Source organism: Schistocerca gregaria, chromosome 2 (assembly GCF_023897955.1).
Source record: "Schistocerca gregaria isolate iqSchGreg1 chromosome 2, iqSchGreg1.2, whole genome shotgun sequence".
NCBI classification, from domain to species: Eukaryota; Metazoa; Arthropoda; class Insecta; order Orthoptera; family Acrididae; genus Schistocerca; species Schistocerca gregaria.
The window spans coordinates 320,840,507-320,865,482 of NC_064921.1; the positions used below are offsets into that span (position 1 = coordinate 320,840,507).

At 41.1% G+C, this 24,976-nt stretch overlaps 1 protein-coding gene across 2 annotated transcripts in view; it reads right to left on the bottom strand.

The window, feature by feature from the left end:
- Positions 1–7,432: 7,432 nt before the first annotated feature.
- Positions 7,433–24,976, bottom strand: part of LOC126336961 (homeobox protein Mohawk) — a 94,086-nt gene continuing 76,542 nt past the window's right edge. For both annotated transcript variants that reach the window (XM_050001162.1, XM_050001163.1), the window contains exons 4-6: positions 20,991–21,171; positions 17,442–17,927; positions 7,433–8,116 (exon numbers count right to left, since the gene is read on the bottom strand). In XM_050001162.1, the coding sequence (XP_049857119.1) occupies positions 8,016–8,116; positions 17,442–17,927; positions 20,991–21,171 (768 nt within the window). In that variant the 3' untranslated portion in view covers positions 7,433–8,015. The remainder of the gene's footprint in view (positions 8,117–17,441; positions 17,928–20,990; positions 21,172–24,976) is intronic.

The following is a 24,976-nucleotide window of genomic DNA, read 5'->3' on the forward strand; positions in this document are numbered from 1 at the left end:
TGTCTGTAAAGAATTCGTGTTAGTATTTTACAGCTGTGACTTATTAAACTGATAGTTCGGTAATTTTCACATCTGTCAACACCTGCTTTCTTTGGGATTGAAATTATTATATCCTTCTTGAAGTCTGAGAGAATTTCGCCTGTCTCATAGATCTTGCTTACCATATGGTAGAGTTTTGTCAGGACTGGCTCTCCTAAGGTCGTCAGTAGTTCCAATGGAATCTTGTCTACTCCCGGCGCCTTGTTTCGACTCAGGTATTTCAGTGCTCTCTCAAATTCTTCACGGAGTATCGTATCTCCCAATTCATCTTCATCTACATCCTCTTCCATTTCCATAATATTGCCCTCAAGTACATCACCCCTGTATAGACCCTCTATATACTCCTTCCACCTTTCTGCTTTCCCTTCTTTGCTTAGAACTGGGTTTCCGTCTGAGCTCTTGATATTCATACAAGTGGCTCTCTTTTCTCCAAAGGCCGCTTTAATTTTCCTGTAGGCAGTATCTATCTTACCTTTAGTGAGATAAGCCTCTACATCCTTACATTTGTCCTCTAGCCATCCCTGCTTAGCCATTTTGCACTTCCTGTCGATCTCATTTTTGAGACATTTGTATTCCCTTTTGCCTGCTTCATTTACTGCGTTTTTATATTTTCTCCTTTCATCAATTAAATTCAATATTTCTTTTGTTACCCAAGGATTTCTACTAGCCCTCATCTTTTTACCTACTTGATCCTCTGCTGCCTTCACTGCTTCATCCCTCAGAGCTACCCATTCTTCTTCTACTGTATTTCTTTCCCCCATTCCTGTCAATTGTTCCCTTATCCTTTCCCTGAAACTCTGTACAACCTCTGGTTTAGTCAGTTTATCCAGGTCCCACCTCCTTAAATTCCCACCTTTTTGCAGTTTCTTCAGTTTTAATCTACAGTTCATAACCAATAGATTGTGGTCAGAGTCCACATCTGCCCCTGGAAACGTCTTACAATTTAAAACCTGGTTCCTAAATCTCTGTCTTACCATTATATAATCTATCTGATACCTTCTAGTATCTCCAGGATTCTTCCACGTGTACAACCTTCTTGTATGATTCTTGAACCAAGTGTTAGCTATGATTAAGTTATGCTCTGTGCAAAATTCTACTAGACGGCTTCCTCTTTCATTTCTCTCCCCCAATCCATATTCACCCACTATGTTCCCTTCTCTCCATTTTCCTACTCTCAAATTGCAGTCACCCATGACTATTAAATTTTTGTCTCCCTTCACTACCTGAATAGTTTCTTTTATCTCGTCATACATTTCATCAATTTCTTCATCATCTGCAGAACTAGTTGGCATATAAACTTGTACTACTGTAGTAGGCATGGGCTTCGTGTCTATCTTGGCCACAATAATGCATTCACTATGCTATTTGTAGTAGCTTACCTGCACTCCTATTTTTTTTATTCATTATTAAACCTACTCCTGCATTACCTCTATTTGATTTTGTATTTGTAACCCTGTATTCACCTGACCAAAAGTCTTGTTCCTTGTGCCACCAAACTTCACTAATTCCCACTATATCTAACTTTAACCTATCCATTTCCCTTTTTAAATTTTTCAACCTACCTGCCCGATTAAGGGATCTGACATTCCACGCTGCGATCTGTAGAACGCCAGTTTTCTTTCTCCTGATAACGACGTCCTCCTGAGTAGTCCCTGCTCGGAGATCCGAATGAGGGACTATTTTACCTCCGGAATATTTTACCCAAGAGGACACTATCATCATTTAACCGTACATATAGCTGCATGCCCTGGGGAAAAATTACGGCTGTAGTTTCCCCTTGCTTTCAGCCGTTTGCAGTACCAGCACAGCAAGGCCGTTTTGGTTATTGATGCAAGGCCAGATCAGTCAATCATCCAGACTGTTGCCCCTGCAACCACTGAAAAGGCTGCTGCCCCTCTTCAGGAACCACACGTTTGTCTGGCCTCTCAACAGATACCCCTCCATTGTGGTTGCACCTACGGTACGGCCATCTGTATCGCTGAGGCACGCAAGCCTCCCCACCAACGGCAAGGTCCAGGGTTCATGGGGGTAGTGACCAAGTATTTCTCTAAATTTCTGACCAGCAACATTTTCTATAAGCCAAAATCACATTAGTCCTTGTAGTTCATCAAAATTGGTAAATTCCAACCTACTCATTTTTTGAAGCATTACATAGTTTTCAAACTAACACTTTGTCCATATGCCCATCTATAAGTAGTCAGACTTCATCCAGAATTCCCAATTTGTGGTTGTAAGATGGTAAGATCTCTCAGTGCTGACTTCAGCCACAAATGTACATATCACATACAGGGTGTTACAAAAAGGTATGGCCAAACTTTCAGGAAACATTCCTCACACACAAATAAAGAAAAGATGTTATGTGGACATGTGTCCGGAAACGCTTACTTTCCATGTTAGAGCTCATTTTAGATTCGTCAGTATGCACGCTCAATGGAGCACGTTATGATGATTTCATACGGGATAATCTACCTGTGCTGCTAGAACATGTGCCTTTACAAGTACGACACAACATGTGGTTCATGCACGATGGAGCTCCTGCACATTTCAGTCGAAGTGTTCGTACCCTTCTCAACAACAGATTCGGTGACCGATTGATTGATATAGGTGGACCAATTCCGTGGCCTCTATGCTCTCCTGACCTCAACCCTCTCGACTTTCATCTATGGGGGCATTTGAAAGCTCTTGTCTATGCAATCCCGGTACCAAATGTAGAGACTCTTCATGCTCGTATTGTGGACGGCTGTGATACAATACGCCATTCTCCAGGGCTGCATCAGGGATTCTATGCGACGGAGGGCGGATGCATGTATCCTCACTAACAGAGGACATTTTGAACATTTCATGTAGCAAAGTGTTTGAAGTCACGCTGGTACATTCTGTTGCTGTGTGTTTACATTTCGTGATTAATGTGATTTGAAGAGAAGTAATAAAATGAGCTCTAACATGGAAAGTAAGTGTTTCCCAACACATGTGCACATAACATCTCTTCTTTCTTTGTGTGTGAGGAATATTTCCTGAAAGTTTGGCCATACCTTTTTGTAACACCCTGTATACAAAAATACGTACACCTGCAACCATGAAACACAAGAACTTTTATGTGTATAATCTTTCCAGTGATATGTGTAACCTAAATGAATGGACATTTAAATAGAACTGTGTTGTCTATAGCAAGTGTGTGTAGGTTATTTCCATCAGATTGAGCTAATGTTGGACTCGGTAATTTGTGTTATGACTTGACTTGAATGAACCACTGAAGTGTAATCATCTTTAACAAACTGCTGTAGGACAGTGTTGTGAGCAAACTGTGACTTTTTGTGTAAGTGTGAAATGTATTTTAGTGACACAAGAGAAAAACTGTTAGGTGTTGTGGCTTCTGATATTGATATTTGTGTTGATAATGTCTTCATAGCAGATAAACAGGTTACCATAATAATAGAACTTTGTAAGGAATAAAATGTGTGTGTAAATCCCATCTAAATTAATGCCATCAAAAACATGGTCTTCTGCACATCTTTGAGCGTACACCATCATGCACTCATTTAAAGTTTCAGTTTTGAGGTGATGAAAACTGGTGCCAGCAATGATGAGACTACAAAATCCAGGTCTGTACCACTACAATTCCTATTTCATTTCTGTTAAAACCATGCCGTCTTTAATCAGCCTGTATATGGACATGGAACAACGTTAGCAGTACCTGTATGCTATGCACAAGGGGATGATTACTTCTTCCGATGCATAAATACTATTGGAGAGTAAATACTGATCTGAAATCTGATAATATGATAATTGATTTTTCACATATTGGTAAGTGTTATGAAGAGGTTGTAAAATGGCTGAAATTTTTTCTGATAGAACATTGGTGTTCAGGGGACGTAAAAAATTTTAACTTGTTATTTATTTGCAACAGGGTCTTCAATTTGCCAAGACATACTCACCCATTCTGCTTGTTTCTCTTCTTAGATATCTTAGAGTTTTTGTTGTTTGCTTTGAAGTTACAAAGCATATGTATTACTGAAGTTGGTATTAATTCACCCATTCAATTTTCCATGTCCTATTATAGCAATGAAAATAAAATTGTTATTGTTTAAATGGTCTCTGTATTATTTATGGTGAAAAGTGTATCAACATCATCATCATTCAAATACAGGAGGTAGAGATCATCAAAACCAAAATATTTTATATGGAACATATGATCCCTGAAGTCAACTTGTAATGCTACAAAACATGTTGTTAGTGATTCTGATGTAAGATGTGTCAGTCTTACTGTCTGGAATGTGTACTGACATTCAAAACTGCAGATAAACAGGTTACCATAATAATAGAACTTTGTAAGGAATAAAATGTGTGTGTAAATCCCATCTAAATTAATGCCATCAAAAACATGGTAGGAGATGTGTGTGACAAGGCTGGAGTTTGATAGTAGTGAGTAGCATTTAAATTTATTGCAGGGATATAAGGCATGAGGCAAGGGATTGGGAGCAGGGGTGGAACAGGAATGTATAGAGATGTTGTATAGGTTGGGGTGTGGTGTGGCAGAATACCATTGCATGATGGGTGGTGAGTTTAGTGGGGAGGGTATTTCTCACTTCAGGGCACAATGAGAAGTTGTCAAAACCTTGGCAGAAAATGTGACTCAGTTGCCTCAGTCCTGGGTGTTACAGAGTGCGAGAGGAGTGTATCTTTGTGACCAGACAGTGGGTATGTGGGAGGTGGTGGGTGACTGGAGAGGCATGATGTGGGACATCTGTTTCTGGACAAGGTTGGCAGAATAACTTCAGTCTGTAAAGGCCTCAGTGAGACTCTTGGTACATTTGGAGAGGGACTGCTAACTATTACAGATGCAATGACAACAGATTGCTATGCTGTCTAGGCTGTATGGAAAGGACTTCTTGGTGCGGATTGGGTGACAGCTATCGAAGTGCAGGTGTTGGAGGTGTTTAGTACATTCAATGTGGGTGAGATACTGATGTAACCATTCTTGAGATGAGGGTCTACTTTGAGGAAGGTGACTTGTTGGGCCAAAGAGGACGAGGTGGAGATAAGATTCTGAAGGAATGTGGATAGGGTGTCATTACCCTTGGTGCAGATTATGCAGATGTTACCAATGATTCTGAATCAGATGAGTGGTTTGGGATTCAGGGTGGCTTGGAAGTATTCCTAGATTGCATACGAATGGGCTGGCATAGGTTGGTGTCCACGCCATAGATTTGTTTGTAGGTGATGCCTTCAAAGGAGAGTTAATTGTGGGTGAAGTTAAAGTTGGTCATGGTGACCAGGAAGGAGGTTGTTGGCATGTAGTCGGTTGGGCATTGGGAAAAGTAGTATTTAGTAGCAGCAAGGCATGGGTATTTGGGATATAAGTGTAGAGAGAGGTGGCATTGGTAGTGCTAAGCAGGATGTGGGGTGATAAACAGAAACTCTGGAGAGTTGTTTGAAGAAATTGCTGGTGTCTTTTATGTAGGGTGGTAATAGGCTGAAGTTGTTGTTTCACAAGGGCAGAGATTCTCTCTGTGGGGGCATAGTAACCAGCAGCTATGAGGAATCTGGGTTGTTGGATTTATATACCTTAGAAAGCATGTAGAAGGCAGGAATGTGGGGAGTGCTGGGGATGAGGAGACAGACATTCAGCATGAGGTTCTGGGATAAACTTCAGGGTTAAATATGTCTGCTTGTGTCTGTATATGTATGGATGGATTTGTGTGTGTATGTGTGTGCGAGTATATACCTATCCTTTTTTCCCCTTAAGGTAAGTCTTTCCGCTCCCGGGATTGGAATGACTCCTTACCCTCCACCAGGTAATTCCTTCAGTTCATAACTACAGTGGTGGAGTCTTTGTCAGCAGGTAAGGATCAGTTGTTAAGTGGTGGATTGTTGTTCCTTCTGTGGATGTGAGGACACTTTCAATGTAGACGACTTGGGGAATAATGGAGAAGCAAGGCTTAAGGTTAGCAAATCCTGGAAAATTAACCGGGTGATTTTGGAGCTCTCAGGGTGTATCACAGCCGAATGGAGGAATAAAAATAGTCAGGGAGGGTTTGGTATTGGTTTTGGAAAGAGTCTGGTTGGCCAAGAGACAGCTGGATTATCCATTTGCTGAACAAACTGCCCAATGTGATGTGCTTCACGACTTTAATTACTGCTTAACAGCTTGTGCCATCTGGATTCTTCCCACCAACACAAGCTTTTTTGAACTACACAGCTGCCAACTCTCCCTACAACATATCCTTCATTCGCATAACGGCCTTGGCTTCAACCTTGACTAGTTGCTGTTCTTCACCTTTTCATCCCCTGTCCTCCTCTGACTTTAGTACCATACTACACACACCTTCTATCCTGCCAACATATGTACACAGTCTTTTTCTCTTTATGCTTCTCTCCTCTGCCTTTGCCCCACCCTCCCAACAACACAACCTCTGGATGCTGTACCTAGCAACCCTACCCTGTCCCCACTATATCTGTGTGCACGCTCCCACAGACAGCAGTAACATTTTCTCCCATCCTTACCCTGCCATTCTGCTGCCTCCTCACCCAGTACCTCTTTGTTACTACCACTACCTACCCCATCTAGATAGCTGTTCCTTGTCAGATGCAGTTGCAACTGGGCCTTATGCCTTGGAGACATCTATAACCATGAGTGTGTGAGTTGTGCTTGTGTGAATGTTTGTGAGTTTTCAATTTCTGAAGAAGGACTTTGACCAAAATGCAAAATGTTTCTAACACCGTTTTTCATTATGCCTGTTTCTGGCTCATCATTTCCTCTGTGTGGTGAGTAGCAATCTATCCTTTCCATGTTATTGTTATCTGATAAATTTGTAAAGGACATAAACATATTCTAGCTCTCAGAACCATTAGCTCTTTCATCAGGGAGGGCAGAGAGATACATTGGAGAAAGTTAAAGAGGGAGGGTTGGTCACACAGACCACAGGGTGAGAGGGGCCCACCAGTTGTGAGGACAATAGTTTTTAGGGCAGGCAGGTGTTTAATATTTTGGAAGATGAATGGCAGCTAATAAGTAGCCATAAGAAAGTTTCATTTCCAACTCCATTAAAAACCTCTGTAATATCAATGTTCAAATTATTTTCTTGGAAGAAAAACATCTGACTACACTCTTTTTTTTCTTTTCCCTGAAAGTGGGGGGAGGGGGGAGTGTGTCACCTCCCCTTGCCACTGGGCTTGGATGCCCTTGGTGAGGACAGAAGGGAAATAAAGATCTTAATCTATTCCTCTGTCCTTTATATGTGTCTGTTGGCAACATGAAAAATTTCACCTTATTTAGCTAAATGTTCTCTCTCGTATTTTTATAAATAATCTGGTACCATATAGTAGATGTATCCAATGCATGCTAATCACCCAGGCTGCTCTATGTGTATTTCCCATAAAGAAAAAAAAGGTATTAAGTCAGAAAGTCAGACAGCACACTTTAATGATCATTTGTCAAAAGTATTATTTGTTATTGTATGCCTGGTGTTGTTATCATAATGTCAAGAACAAGGAACTGAGTAAATAATATATAATTCAGTAACTTCAGTCTTTTTTCTGGTAAGAAAGAAAATACATATTTTACATGAAATGCTGTCAAGTGTTAGTAGACTAAAAAACTTATTTGTAAGTGATATTAGAAGTAGATATTGACAACTAATTTGTGTAACAATTATTATTAACAAATTGTGGCAAAAAAGACTCAACAGAAAAATAAATGTCTGTCTACAACAGGAACTGTTTGTGTATTTTGCTTTTTACTTTATAGTTTCAAGTAACAAGAAAAAAATCTTGTAATGTGCATACAATCTTTGTTTATGTATGGAACTTATTGGTTATCAATGCAAGCCCAAATGTATGATGAGTGATTCAATCTTTTCTCTCCAGATAAAGATGTATATATTAGAGTGTAGCAAATATCACAGTAGGCAATCTGAACATCAGACTACAACTGTTAAGAGATCATTTATTATGCAGCTGAAGCAGGATCAGAGATGTCAATGCTGTGTTTGAGAGAGGCAGGTAAGTGCAAAAGCAGCATCGAGCTCCTCTCGGTGGTGTCCAGCTGTTGATAACACAGGCTCTTCTGCTTGTAGTGCTGTTGAGAATGGAACCATTTAAGTATTGTAATACAGCCAACACTTGACAGGTAATAAAACTTAAAGCAACACATTTTATCAAATAAGTTCGAATGCATAAGTGTGTGACACATGCAGACAGATATGGAAATTCCAGAATGGAAACCACAAATTAATGTAAGAAAAGGCAATTACTCACCTGTGTGCAGTTGAGGGGTCATGTACAGAAATGTAACAGATCAGGAGAATTTTTCTATTTCGCAATTTATAAATGTAACAGGAATTTAAAAAAAGACTTCAGAATGAGTCAAGCCGAAAGTAATTTCATGCTGAGGCACCTGAATGAGATACTACAGTACCAGTATCAAAGCTTCTAAGTTATTTCAGATTTATTAAAATCAAACAACCCTTCTGTTTTTAACTCTTAGATGGTACATATCTGAATTGTTTCCACTTCACAAAATAAATCTTTTGATTACTCTCCTGATACAACTTTGGAGTTTATCCCTCCACTGGATTCAGTGCACCATTTCTGTGCATAAATATTACAAATGAAAAGCAGTTCCATGTCAGAAATATATTCACCTGCAACTCAAGTCTTCATGACTGATATATTTACCTAGGGGTATAATCTCTTGTATACAACTCTAAAGAAAATATACAACATGAATTATACTCTTATTTCTGAGAATGTATAAAGCTGACTAAGTGATTTTGAAATGACAGATTTATAGAATTGTGTACATAGCATTAATGGTGGCACAAACCCCCTGCTCCCCACAAGCTCTTGGTTTGCCTTACTGTCACAATCAGAGATTAATGTTTTGATTCTCTCATACTGGTAGTGCTGATGTGCATTGCTGCCCCACTGATATAAATGCCCACTGTAGTGCCTGTATCTATAATGGTGTCCACATTAGAAGGTGGGTTAATGCGCAGCAGCAGTGGGCAATAAACAGCATGCTTCAACCAACAGCATAGTTCTGTTGTTTCTCTCTGTAGGGAACACTTCAGGGTACGCATAGAATATTTAGTGTTGATTGTTAATTTAGGTATAATAAAATACTTAGTTATTGTGGTGTTAATTATGGTTTGCATAAAGCATACATATGAAGTATTGCATTAACAAGCAATGCCAATAGTTGTCTAGGTGTATGAATTTTTGCAGGGAGAGTCAGAATCAGAAGCAGTAGGCCAGCAGGGCACTCACCCCAGCATTATCACTGATCAGGGTAGACTACATATAAAGTGTGTGATCTAATATGGAGCAGAGAGCACATTGCTGATGTTGGAAAGTATTTTTTGTCTCTCTCTGTGTATTGTGCATCAGGCAGATGCCTTCTTACACACACACACACCACTCTAGTGTCAACTGCTGAGGTATTGAATTTTATATCAGGAAATGGCTGGAAGCTACAAGAACAGCACATATAGACAAATAGTCTAATATGGCTACAATTATTACCAAATAGTGATTAGGTTTTGATGTCATACTGAACTGCATCAAGACCTTTACATTACAGTACCAAATCAGTGAGCATTAGGTGTGTTGCTGTTGTTTTGGATTACAGGCTAAACAGAGGGAATGACTCTGATACCTGTAAGTTTTTATACTTAGAAATTACTGTTTGAAACACTTATCATTTTCATTACATTTGACGTGTTCTTTGACATACATCTACATCTACATACAAACTTTGCAAACCACAGTCAAAAGTGTGAAAGAAGGTATTTCCCATTACACTACGCATTGGGATTACTTCCTGTTCCATCTGTATATGGATATTGGAAAGAATGACTACTTAAATGTCTGTGTGCACCATACTGTAATTAGTCTAATCTTGTTTTTGTAAACCCACTCAGAACTTCACGTAAGGGCATTTTGTATATTCCTACATTCCTGATTTAATATGCTCTCTTACTCTCCCCTGATTCAGACGAAACTATGACCATATGTGCTGTCCTCTTTTGTATATCCTCAACATTTTACATTAGTCATATGTGGCATTGCTCCCACACACTTGAGCAGTATTCTAATAGAGGTCACATCATTGTCTTGTAAACAATCTCCTATGCAGACTGACTGCATTTTCACAGTTTCCTACTAATGGCCTGCAGTCTACAACCCACCTTATCTATAACTGACCCCATGTGATTATTTCACTTCACATAACCAATATCCAAAGCTGTATCCATCCTGGTATTAATTAGATAAACACTGAAATAGAAACACAATGGTTACCGGATGCTTGTGTAGCCATTGCTGTTAGACCTGTTCAACAAATCTTTTTACATATTTATAGAGCCATTCACCATACTTAAATTGCATCATTTGTAATTTGAGGCAATGTTTCAATGCACATTTTGAAGCCTTGTACTGAAAGAGTAATGGGCTTGGCATTAGTATAATTGATTACCATCAATTGTAATAACTCCTGTGAAGAGCAATTTCTTTGTGCTACTTTCCAGATAGCATGTAAGTTTTCCAGTCATATTGTCATCATAGGAGGAGACTTTAACCATCCAACAATCAATTGGGAAAATTACAGTTTTGTCAGTGGTGGGCATAACAAGACATTCTGCAAAACATTACTAAATGCATTCTCTGAGAACTACCTAGAACAGATTGTCAGAAAGTATATTGACACTGCAAATATACTGGATCTAATAGCAGCAAAAAATGAGGATAATGGAATGTAGTTGAATTAAGTCAGGTGATGCTGAGGGAATTACACTCCTGGAAATGGAAAAAAGAACACATTGACACCGGTGTGTCAGACCCACCATACTTGCTCCGGACACTGCGAGAGGGCTGTACAAGCAATGATCACACGCACGGCACAGCGGACACACCAGGAACCGCGGTGTTGGCCGTCGAATGGCGCTAGCTGCGCAGCATTTGTGCACCGCCGCCGTCAGTGTCAGCCATGGCATACGGAGCTCCATCGCAGTCTTTAGCATGCCGCGACAGCGTGGACGTGAACCGTATGTGCAGTTGACGGACTTTGAGCGAGGGCATATAGTGGGCATGCGGGAGGCCGGGTGGACGTACCGCCGAATTGCTCAACACGTGGGGCGTGAGGTCTCCACAGTACATCGATGTTGTCGCCAGTGGTCGGCGGAAGGTGCACGTGCCCGTCGCCTTGGGCTGGACCGCAGCGACGAATGGATGCACGCCAAGACCGTAGGATCCTACGCAGTGCCGTAGGGGACCGCACCGCCACTTCCCAGCAAATTAGGGACACTGTTGCTCCTGGGGTATCGGCGAGGACCATTTGCAACCGTCTCCATGAAGCTGGGCTACGGTCCCGCACACCGTTAGGCCGTCTTCTGCTCACACCCCAACATCGTGCAGCCCGCCTCCAGTGGTGTCGCGACAGGCGTGAATGGAGGGACGAATGGAGATGTGTCGTCTTCAGCGATGACAGTCGCTTCTGCCTTGGTGCCAATGATGGTCGTATGCGTGTTTGGCGCCGTGCAGGTGAGCGCCACAATCAGGACTGCATACAACCGAGGCACACAGGCCCAACACCCGGCATCATGGTGTGGGGAGCGATCTCCTACACTGGCCGTACACCTCTGGTGATCGTCGAGGGGACACTGAATAGTGCACGGTACATCCAAACCTTCATCGAACCCATCGTTCTACCATTCCTAGACCGGCAAGGGAACTTGCTGCTCCAACAGGACAATGCACGTCCGCATGTATCCGTGCCACCCAACGTGCTCTAGAAGGTGTAAGTCAACTACCCTGGCCAGCAAGATCTCCGGATCTGTCCCCCATTGAGCATGTTTGGGACTGGATGAAGCGTCGTCTCACGCGGTCTGCACGTCCAGCACGAACGCTGGTCCAACTGAGGCGCCAGGTGGAAATGGCATGGCAAGCCGTTCCACAGGACTACATCCCGCATCTCTACGATCGTCTCCATGGGAGAATAGCAGCCTGCATTGCTGCGAAAGGTGGATATACACTGTACTAGTGCCGATATTGTGCATGCTCTGTTGCCTGTGTCTATGTGCCTGTGGTTCTGTCAGTGTGATGATGTGATGCATCTGACCCCAGGAATGTGTCAATAAAGTTTCCCCTTCCTGGGACAATGAATTCACGGTGTTCTTATTTCAATTTCCAGGAGTGTAGATTAGGAAATGAGACACTTAAAGTAGTAAAGGAGTTTTGCTATTTGGGTAGCAAAATAACTGATGATGGTTGCAGTAGAGAGGATATAAAATGTAGACTGGCAATGGTAAGGAAAGCGTTTCTGAAGAAGAGAAATTTGTTAACATCGAATATAGATTTAAGTGTCAGGAAGTCGTTTCTGAAAGTATTTGTATGGAGCGTAGCCATGTATGGAAGTGAAACATGGACGATAGATAGTTTAGACAAGAAGAGAATAGAAGCTTTTGAAATGTGGTGCTACAGAAGAATGCTGAAGATTAGATGGGTAGATCACATAACTAATGAGGAAGTATTGAATAGGATTGGGGAGAAGAGAAGTTTGTGGCACAACTTGACCAGAAGAAGGGATCGGTTGGTAGGACATGTTCTGAGGCATAAAGGGATCACCAATTTAGTATTGGAGGGCAGCGTGGGGGGTAAAAATCGTAGAGGGAGACCAAGAGATGAATACACTAAGCAGATTCAGAAGGATGTAGGTTGCAGTAGGTACTGGGAGATGAAGATGCTTGCACAGGATAGAGTAGCATGGAGAGCTGCATCAAACCAGTCTCAGGACTGAAGACCACAACAACAACAATAGCAGCAAACAGACCTGATGCCTTTGGGGATATCTACATACACTGAGCAGTCAGAACATTGTGACCACTGACCTACTATTGATATAAACCCATCCAGCCAAAAGCAGCAGCACCTGGCGAGGAATGACTGCTAGTCAAACAAATGCACAGAGCATTATTATCAGTGAGTGTGCTTTCCATGTGTAGAACGGGAAAGGTGCGCAATCTATCTGAATTTGACAGAGGATGGATTTTGATGGCTTAGAAGCTCGGCATGAGCATTTTGGAAATTGCATGACATGTTGGGTGTTCAAGGAGTATTGTGGTGAGTGTTTTCAATGTGTGGTGAAACGAAGGTGAAACCTTGTGCAAACATCATGGGGTTGGGCAGCCTACAGATGTTGGACAGGCTGATAAAACAGGACAGGTAGGGAACTGTAGTGGAACAACATCAGACTTTAATGCTGGGCAGAGTTCAAGTGTGTCTGAATACACTGTGCACTCTGAACAATGGACATCTGCAGCCGGTGACCCATGCATTTACCAATGTTAGTTAACACCACATTGGCAGTTATGACTGAAATGAGCACGTGACCATTGGCACCAGACATTGGTGTAGTCACAGAGCATTGCATAGTCATAGTCTGATGAATACTGACACCTTCTTCAATATGTCAGTGGGAGAGCACAAATCCATCATTTTCCAGGGGAGAGCTCCTTGTTGCCTGCACTGCAGGATGGAGACAAACTGGTGGCTGCTCCATTATGCTCTGGGGAAGATTTTCATGGGCATCCATGGATCCAATAGAGCTTGGGAAAGGCACCATGATGGCCAAGGAGTATTGTATATTGGTTGCAGACCACATACACCCCTTTATGACGATCATGTTTCCAAGTGGCAGTGGCATTTTTCAGTGAGATAATTCACCACATCACAAGGCCAGGAGAGTGTTGGAGTGGTTTGAGGTACACAGTGGCAAGTTCCAATTGATGTGCTGGCCCTGGAGCTCACCAGGTCTGAGCCTGATTGAACACATGTGAGATGTGATTAAAAATGGTATGAGAACTGATTGCCTCCCTTCTCAGAATTTGTGGGAATTAGATGACTTGTGTGTGCAGCTGTGGTACCACCTCCCTCCATTGAGCTACCAAGGCCTCATTGTTTTCATGCCACAATGTGTCACCACTGTTATCCTTGTCAAAGGTGGACACACTGACTATTAGATAGATGGTCATAATGTTCTGGATTATCAATGCAGAAAGGGTATCAGTGGCTATTAAGCAGTTGTAGCAGCAATGATTACCAAACTACAAGTGGTAACTAAAACAAATGGAAGGGTTGATATGTCCAGCAAACTGGATAAAGAGGCAGTAGTATCATATCTCAATAAGGAATAGGGAACATTGAGCTCTGGATAAGCAAGTGGAATTGTGGCTCAGGTTTATCAAAGTGGACCATACGATTACTAAATATATACCTAGTAGAACAGCTCATGATAAGAGGGACCCTCCATGGTACACAGTCACTGTAAAGTAACTTCTAAAGAAACATAGACTACTGCACTACTGTGTAATAGAAGTAAAACAAAGCATGGGGCTGTACATATGGAGATACTGAATGAAACACATTTGGCTGTGAAGAGCACAATACAGGAAGTCTTCAACAACTGCCATAGCAAAATATTGAAAGATCTCTCACAAAACTTAAAGAAATTCTGGGCATATGTAAAGGCTATTATGGGTACCAAAGTTATTGTCCAGACAGTCATAGACAAGACAGGTACTGAAATTGAAGGTAGCAAAGCATAAGTAAAAACAATGAACTCCAACTTCAAATATTCCTCTACAGATAAAAAATTCAGGACTATTGCTCTAATTTAATTTTCACACTACTGTGAAGATGAATGATATAGTTAGCAGTGTCAGTGGTGTTGAGAAACAGCTGGAACTGCTAAAATTGAACAAAGCTCCAGGGCCTGATCAAATTCATATTAGGTTCTATACCCAATTTGTGGCTGAGTTAGCCCCTCTTTTAATAACGATCTGCCATAGATCCCTTGAAGAAAAAACCATGCAGTAGTTGGAGGAAAGCACAGGTCACACTCATCTTCAAAAAGAGTAGCAGAAGTGATGTAAAAAACTACTGTCCAATATACAAGACATCCATTTGTTGTAGAGTCTTAAAACATATTCTGATTTCAAATGTAATGAGGTATCTCAAACAGAATGACCTCCTCTTTGCCATCCAGCATGGTTGCTGAGAACATTGATCATGTGAAACCCAAATTGCACTTTTCTCACACTGTCTCCTGAAAGAGATGGATCAAGGTAGTCAGGGAGATTAAGCACTTCTCAGTTTCTGAAAAGCCTTTTAATCTGTACCATACCTACACTTACTGTCAAAAGTGCAGTTACACGGTGTATCATGCAAAATTTGTGAGTGGATTGAGGATTTCTTGACAGGGAAGCTGCAGATGTTATATTGAATGAAGAGTAATTGGCAGATGTAGATGTAACTTTGGCTACACTCTAGTTAAGTGTGTCGGGTACCACATTAATAAAAGTCTCAAGACATTTTTCAGATGATGCAGTTGTCTATAATGAATTACTGTTTGAAAAAGCTGCACAAATGTCCATTCAGAAGCTTGATAAGATTTAAAAGTGGTGCAAAGATTGGCAACGTGGTTTAAAATTTCATAAATGTAAAATCGTGCACTTCACAAAACGAAAAAAAACATATTATCTTATAATTATGGAATAAACAAATCACAACTGGAATTGGTCAACTCATACAAATACCTGGGTGTAACCCTTTTTAGGGATATGAAATGGAGTTATCACAAAGGCTCAGTTATAGGTAACACAAGTGATAGACAGGTTCATTGGTTGAATACTAGGGAAATAAAATTAGTCCACAAAGGAGACAGCTTACAAATCACTCTTGTAACCCATCATAGAATGTTCTTCAACTATGTGGAACCTGTACTAAATAGTACTAACAGGGAATATTTAACTTATACAAGAGAAGGACAGTATGAATGGTCACACATTTTTTTTATCCAAGGGAAAATGTCACAGAGATGCTGAAGAAACTGAATTGGCAGACATTTGGCAATAGATGGAAACTACACCACAAAAGTCTGTTTACAAAGTTTGGAGAACCAGCTTTAAACAATGATTTTAGTGTTATATTATAGCTCCTACTGTATCACTTCCATAGGGATTGTGAGAACAAGATTAAATTACTTACAATACACACACACACACACACACACACACACACACACACACACACACACACACACACACACACACACACAGGCGGGAAATGACCATTCTTAGGCTATCCATTTGTCAGGCTGCACATGTGCAGCTTTGGTCACTCAGCAACTGACTTACAAGTTTTTGCATACAGTCAGTGCCAGACGTGGACCTGAAGGGAAGCAGACTGTTAATCACAACCTGAGAAATAAATTCAGTGTTATGACAGAAAAAAAACTTGGATCAGTGTATCATAATTTCAGGTATTATCAACAGTTAAATACTTAGTGTTTTGATTGTATAAATCAATAATTTTAAACTATTGCTTAGACTACAAATAGTAATTTTCTGGCATCATTATCATTTTCACCACTGTATTTAAGTCATCACTGTCACAGATAACGAAACTGATTCATCCAATGTGCAAAATGGGATCACTATCGGCTTTTGCAACAAAGTGAACACTGTTAATCTTTGGGCATTGCTTTGCTTATTTCTGTCATTTTACTCATCTGACTGTCTTACCATACTTTACAGTGAGTGTGATGGAAGGAGGGAATGGGAGGAGCAGGTGTTAGCTGCTTTTGTCTGGCACACCTCTCTCACCACACACATATTTCACGTTAAGACTCTGTTTTCATCATTTTGTTGTTCATGATGAATGCACTAAAGGAACCATTTGACCAACTATCTTGTCCCTCTTAGAGGAGTCTTTCTGATTTGATTCCCACAGGATCAAGTGAATGATGACCTCATAGTTGGACCCTTCTCTTGGTAATCCTTTTGTTTATCAACAATATGAGTTAGGTGCAGCATCATTGCATTTAGAATGTTTTTGTTGTTGCCTTTAGGACCATTATCTCTCCTTGAGGCATTCTTGAACAATTTTTTTCTTGCAACCTGTCCTTGAATACTACATTTACTGTAAAACTAACTCCCTGTGAGAAGGCTGGAACTATTGGCAAAATAGTATGCCATTCCATATGGTAAAGGCACCTGCAAGCAGCTGAAAGAATGCAATACAGACCTCAGTGTATTCCCATCCCTCAAAATTTGCAAGCCAACATCTTTGGTAATACATCAACTATCAAATTCACTGTGTGATTCCCCACTATGCTTTATCAACAACTGTGGAACACTGGCCCTAGATACTATGTACATTCGATAACTTCCTGGTAATCTAGCTTCTAGCTGATGCAACAGTTTCTCTGTGTACTATCAGGTGCTCAGAACCATATGATCAACAATCTACCTTGCACAGTGAGGCTACAGATTTTGATAAATAACACAAATGGCAAGAAATCTAGTCAAATAATTGTGGGAGTATGAGAATCACTTTCTTCTTATTACCTGGGACATTCAGCCTGCGAGCCTTCCTGTAGTCTTGATTCGCCACTGCTTTCCATGTTATGTTTCTGGCTGACCATGTCACAAAACTATTACTAGGTTGGAATTTTTGAGCACTTTCAAGCCATTTATCTCTGAGGCACGTGTCCGCTTTTGGAGGCAATCCTGTTTCCATGTCAATGATTTGGACAAGTTGATCACTGTTTTCACTCCGCCTGCTGTCATTGAGGAATTTGTGCATCATGTGACTTTTGTACTTGTTCCTTGGTGGTAATGTTCTGAGATCAGACATGTGAGAATCGGTAGCAGGCGAGGTGATGTTGCATGACTGGTGGTGTACACTGGAGGCATCTATGACATATGGGATTTCGGCTGCAGGGAGCTGGTGGTCACGGTGCAGTGCTGAGTAACTGTGATCCATTGCTGTTGCGTTAGCAACATAAGATAGTGCAGGTAATCCATCTGAGACCTCTACTTCACCATCTTGTTCTGAAACCAAAACCACGAAATCAAAAATTTTACTCAAAATGATGTTGTTAGTTGTACATTACATAAAAACTATTAGTACTTCATGTTGAATTAGTCCGCTGAAAAAAGACATGTGAATCTGTGAAGGTATCATAACATATACATAATATGTACACTAATTGTGACTAACAGTGATATGGAAATGGAAATGAAGTCCCTTGCTTCTTGACATAGTGTAGGGGAACGATGCGGGAGATCCGCACCACCGTACTAGGCAACGTCCTATTGGAGGTGATTTGCTGTTGCCTTCCTCTGACTGTAATGGGGATGAATGATGATGATGAAGGCAACACAACAACACTCAGTCATCTCGGGGCAGGTGACCCAGTGGGGAATTGAACCCAGGACCCTGTGCTCGCGAAGCAAGAACGTTACTGGCAGACCACGAGCTGTGGACTATAGTGATAAAGGATATGTAATTGAAGGTGGAGGGAGGGGAGGAGAGAAAGGAAAGGAAAGGGAAGGAACTGATGGTATCAACATTGAGACTTTGTGTGGAATCAGTGGCAATGGTGAAAATGTATGCCGGATTGGGATTCTAATGTGGGATCCACTGCTTAGTAGGCAGTTGTGTTAACCACTCCGCCATCTGGACATAGTGTTATCGCAGATATGTGGACTATCTGGAAAGTCTCCCCAGCTGCCTCACATTCCCACCTAGTGCCACTATCCACTATCCCACTAGATAGGAATGTGAGTCGATCAGGGCACATGTCAAGAGAGTCTGTGCATTTGTGATAAACATTGTGCCTGGATGGTGCAGTGGTTAACACACTATACCTGGTAAGCAGGAGATCCTGGGTTCAAATCCTGGTCTGGTATAAATTTTCACATGCCACCGCTGATTCCACACAAAGCCCAAAGGCAGCTGATATCTTTAGTTTCTTCCCTTTACTTTTTCTTCTCCCCCCCCCCCTCCCTCCTCTCCTTACCACCACTCCCCCCTCCACCATTAATTACATAACATGTATCACAAATGCAGATTCTGTGAGGTCTCTGTTATTTCAGACACATTCAAAAGTACGGAAACCACACATTCGTATATTGTTATAAGTCTTTGCCAGGTCATCAGTTCAAACCAAAAGATACCATTTTCATGATTGTTTGCCATATGTAAAGAAATACTGACATAGAGTATGTGTCTCTCTTAGCACATTGTTTAAGGACATATTTTTGCCATATGACTGACTGTAAAGGGTGCTTGTACAATATAGTCTTGTCTTGGTAGATGGTCACAGAAACGAAAAAAGAGGGAGTTGTTGAAATGTGAAATTGGTACAAGGTCTATTCCTCTTGAGTATCTGTAAACTCCGCTGACTTCTTTGTCCTCCATCAACAAAAGAATTACCCTTAACAGTGTTACATGCCCACACTTCATGAGGTGGTCACTAGAGATATGGAATTTGGCCCACCGTATTGATGCATGTTTTGATGGGTAGGAAGCATTTGCTAGCTCCTCTCCAAACATTGTAAATTGTACTTCAAAATGGAGAATAGTGACACAAACTATCCCTCAGAGCTCTGTTCTCAGTACTATTCTCTTTCTGGTCTGTCTTAATGATTTGCCCATCAGTGTCAGCATTCCATCAGTTCTGTTTCCAGATGATAGGTCTGTTTTCGCTGAAAATTGTGAAGTGGGAAACATCCATGATTGTGTCATGAATACGCTTGATAGTTAAGAAACACTTTTCCAGTGAAACAGGTTGCCTCTGAATATCTCAGAATTGTATATGGTACAATTCAAAACCCAGAGAGGCAAAGTGCCAGGGAATTAAAATCAGTTATAAAAATAAGGACAGAGCAGAAATGGAATCTGCCAAATTTCTAGGACTAAATCTGGATAAAAATTTAAATTGGAATACAAACATTGAGTACCTTTTGAGTAAGTTATGTATTTTCACACAAAATTTCATGCTGATGTCAATAGTGGGTGGTAATCACCATTTATATTTATCTCGCTAATGACATGTTTGTGGATTCATGTTTACTGGAACATTTCTCCTTCTATTGCCATGTACCTTCAGCTGTGTCAGTTTTCACTATTAATTACACTACTGGCCATTAAAAGTGTACATCACAAAGATGATGTGCTACAGATGCAAAATTTAACCGACAGGAAGAAGATGCTGTCATATGCAAATGATTAGCTTTTCAGAGCATTCACTCAAGGTTGGCACCGGTGGTGACACCTACAACATGCTGACATGAGGAAAGTTTCCAACCGATTTCTCATACACAAACAGCAGTTGACCGGCGTTGCCTGGTGAAACATTGTTGTGATGCCTTGTGTAAGGAGGAGAAATGCTTACCATCATGTTTCCGACTTTGATAAAGGTCAGATTGTAGCCTATCACAATTGCGGTTTATCGTATCGCAACACTGCTGCTTGCATTGGTCGAGATCCAATGACTGTTAGCAGAATATGGAATCAGTGGGTTCAGGAGGGTAATACGGAATGCTGTGCTGCATCCCAACGGTCTCGTATCACTAGCAGTATGTGATGTGGCTGCACGATCCTGTGTGGCTGAGTGTCAACTCCATATCTACGTGGCATTCATGGGATCCTGATGTAATATTACATAACATTAAACTGCAGTCTCTATAGGCAAAAATCTTGATGCTACCAAATCCTGACATGTGGTGGTAGATGTTTTTCTTTCTTATATGGAACATGACACAATCTTCTCAAAAACAACCCAATATTCAGATGTGATTTCTGAATGAGCAACCCTCTGCATAAAAATTTCTTAGGTACAGAATGTCGATGGGCTACTCTAACTACTTTGTGTGGTATCACTTAAATGGCACTCCGCTGCATTCCCAATCATGCACACCAAATTTGTGTTTCTTGCATTACGACTTCAAGGTTTTACAATTTTAACTGCCAGCTGTACTATATGAACACTTGTCAAATGGGCTATCACATCATAAGCAGTAAGTACCAAAGATGTAAGAGTTGGTATTTAAACAGCTAGTTGATTACTCACTTACAGCATCCTCATTGTGAGATGCTTGCTGACTTACCAGTATCGACAGTGTCGCATTCATCCCAGATACTGTCATCTGAGGCGATGCTGAATCTCTCGATGTTGCCTTGTGTCTTCCTGCTGTAGTTTTTGATGAGCGATGTCCATGTGCAGTGGTGTTCTGTTCCACAGCCTGCATTCTTCAACTTCCGTCTCCAGTTGGCAAACCAATTGCAGATCTGGAAAGGAAAGAAGTATGTTATTTAACAATGAAAAAGTGTAACAAGAAAATAAAGCTGTATCTGATACAACACATGTAAAATAAAATGCTGACTTGAATTTTACCAGAAAACACATTATCTCATTCTACTGGGTGTCTGAAAAGACTTTCCCTGATTACATAAATTGATAACTCAGGCTAGAAGTAAGATACAAATATGAAACTTGTGTCAAATTGTTTACAACTATCAAAGTTTTTTTCTATTTTAGGTTCACAGTAAGTAAGTAGTGGATGAGGTGCAGTGCCCAATAAGCCATTTAACCAATCAGGAGAAGGCACAATGTGTCCTGTGGTACCATGAGACACGATCACCAACCACAGTGCAGAGACACTTCCAGACAACATTTGGAAGGAATCCACCTGATGTCAAGAGCATTAAAGCCTGGTATGAGAAGTTCAAGAACACAGTATTGGTTGTTGACCTACCGAGGTCTGGTCGACCAAGAACCTCAGCAGACAGGGTGAAAGCCATAAGGCAGTATTTTCTGCGAAGTTCCAAGAAATTGGTGCGCAGGGCCTCACGTGAATTACAGATGCCAAAAAGCTCTCTCCATGACATTTTACACAAACGTTTATTGTTTTGTGCATACAAAGTACAAATCATGCAGGCCTTGTTGCCCAATGACAGTACATGTCTATATGACTTTGCGGTCGAAATGCTATCATGTATTGAGGACGACGAAGGTTATCTCAGACGAATTGCTTTTTCCAATGAAGCGACCTTTTTTGTCAGTGGAGTATTGAATCGCCATAATGTGCGCATTTGGGGTTCACAACCCTGTGGCGAGGTCATGGAGTGCATCAGAGGCAGTCCAAAGGTGAATATTTGGTGCGCGCTATTGCAAGATCGAATTAACGTGCCATTCTTCTTCACTGAGGCTACCATCACATCTGCAGTGTATTTGGACATCTTGCAACTGTATGCTGTTCCTCAGCTGCTTCAGTATCACCCCAATGTCTTGTTTCAGCAAGATGGTGCACCGCCTCATTGGGGTTTGGACGTCCATGCCTATCTCGATATGACCTTTCCTGGGCGATGGATTGATCATGATGGGCCAACAGTTTGGCCTCCATGCTCTCCTGAGATAACCCCATTAGACTTCTTTTTATGGGGTTATGTCAAGGACGAGGTCTACTGAACACATGTACCAGATCTTGAAACCCTGTGGCAACGGACAACCAGTCGCTGAATCGATCCCTCCAGTGATGTTGGCTAATGTGTGGGCAGAAATTAAATATCGCCTAGATGTACTACGTGCTACGAAGGGTGCTCATGTAGAAGTTTACTGGTGTGTGAAAAAAATTTTGATAGTTTGTAAACAATTAGACACCAGTTTCATATTTGTATCTACCTTCTAGCCTGAGTTATCAATTTATGTAATCAGGGAAAGACTTTTCGGACATCCTGTAGTATTTTGGATAGAACTTTTTACAAGGCACATTTTAGGTGATTTATGTTCTTCTTTTTTGGTATGGAAGACCTATTCATAAGCTAAAAAACCAAACTCTGCCCAAACAGGCCTGAAGGCCCAATGATAGCAACTAGCTGTCATGTCATCCTCAGCCTGCCAGTATGCTGCTGCCTGGAGATGTGTTAAATAATGCACACACTCATTGGGCAGATTAAAGCTGTGTGCCAAATTGAGACTCAAATTTGGAATTTTTGCCTTTTTGCAGACAAGTCTCACTGACTGAGCTATCCAGGCATGATTCACATCCAGCTTTCTCTGCTTTGCTTTCTGCAATACCTTATCTGTGGTTTTTCCAAATTTAACAGAACCTCTCCCGCACATCTTGAGAGACTAGCACTAATTTTATTTCCAGTGTGCCAGTTCAGTAAAATATGTGGAAGAACATCTGTGAAATTTTGGAAAAAACTGGAGATGAGACATTGGAGAAAATAAAGCTGTGAGGGCAGGTTGTGAGTCATTCTTGGATAGCTCAGTCAGTGAGCACTTACCTGCAGAAGACAAAAGTCCCACATTTGAGTCCCTGTATGGCATTCAGTTTTAATGTGCCAGAATATTTCAAATCACTGAACACTCCACTGCAGAGTGAAACTTCATTATGGAAACACAAACATTTGATTGTTATTCCAAATTATCTTTATAAAATCCTGGAGTCCTTCGACCAGTGTTACAACCATCTGGTTTCTAGATGCATACTGATGAATGCTCTTTGGAAAAGGTACATCAAACTTCTGAATGAATCATTGATACCCAAAGCCGGAGAGTAATTGATGGTCTAACTGTAATTGGTACACGGTCTTTCATGTTGGTACCATTGTTACCAGTTCTCAAATGGTTCAAATGGCTCTGAGCACTATGGGACTGAACTTGTGAGGTCATCAGTCCCCTAGAACTTAGAACTACTTAAACAGAACTAACCTAAGGTCATCACGCACATCCATGCCCGAAGCAGGATTCGAACCTGCGACCGTAGCGGTTCCAGACTGTAGCGCCTAGAACCACTCGGCCACTCCAGCCGGCTACCAGTTCTCGACCAGTTGCTTTTACGATATATTGAAAATAGTGTTTCAACATTTTGGAAAAGGTATGTATCCAGCATCAGTTTACGAGCTAAAGTTTCAGAAGCTGTTGACTCACTCACTCAATCAATAACTCACAACATTTGCAAAGCTTCCTGCTTCATCTGGTTGCAGATTAAGCAGTGTTTGCTGTTCCTGCTTCTGCCTTGGGTTGAGTGTTGTGCGGCCTCTCGACGTTGACCTCTTTCTCTCATTGTCACATGTTCTTCCATCCTCTTGTTGCATGGCATGACTAAAACGCACCATGTCTGGACACCTCATAGTTGACAGCCATTGTAGTTAGTTGCCCAGCCCATAGACGAGTCGGTTGTTTGGTTTCTCGTGCTACCACTTAGAATTTTCTTTCAGAATGCCGGAATCGATCTTGGAGCGTCCGAATGCCGGCAATCTGATGAAATTCCTTCATCGGGAAGTCTGTAGGAAGGTGCATCACCAGCCGAAGAGTTTTGTTCTGTACCATTTGCAGCATCTTGAATGATGTACTAGTGGCGTTTTTAACAGTGGAACACCCATTGCACTCTTAATGTTACCATCATTGCTTTTAATTTCACCGAACGTTGTTTTCACTTTCCTATATGCTGAGTCAGTCCTTGTGACAATAATTAATTTTTCAATTTCTTCACATTTTTCATGCAGGCATTTCGCCTTAGCTTCCCTGCACTTCCTATATTTTTCACTCCCCCAGTACCTAAGCTTTTCTTTCCAATTTCTGTGATTGCCCTTTTTAGATAGGGAAAAGTCGGGAAAGAGGACGCACTTAGTATTTAACCGCTTATATCTAGTAGATGAGAAGATTAAAAGAAACTTTTCTTATAACAAATTATTGCTGGTTTTATTTAGGAATAACATATATCACTTACAGCTGCCTAACTTTTAACACAAACCTTAAATGTTAACATATGTAAGATACTGCACATTCGTACTCTTTCCGCATAGTCTGGTAAGAATATGCAACATATAATCAAAGAGTACTCACTAAGATAAAACAAAAAAATTCACAATGTCCTTCACAACCTATGCATTCTTCATGCTACCATTGGGAGCAATTATCATACTTAGTCCAGTCTTCCGTGATAGACTCCTTCTTGGATTTGCAGATGGGTGTTCCTGAAAATGATGACGCTGTTAAGTCCAGATTAGCTCCAGAGATTCTGCGTTGTTCGTTACTGGCACTTTGTCTCTTCTTGTTTTTTCTGGTTTAGCTTGTTTTTCTAAC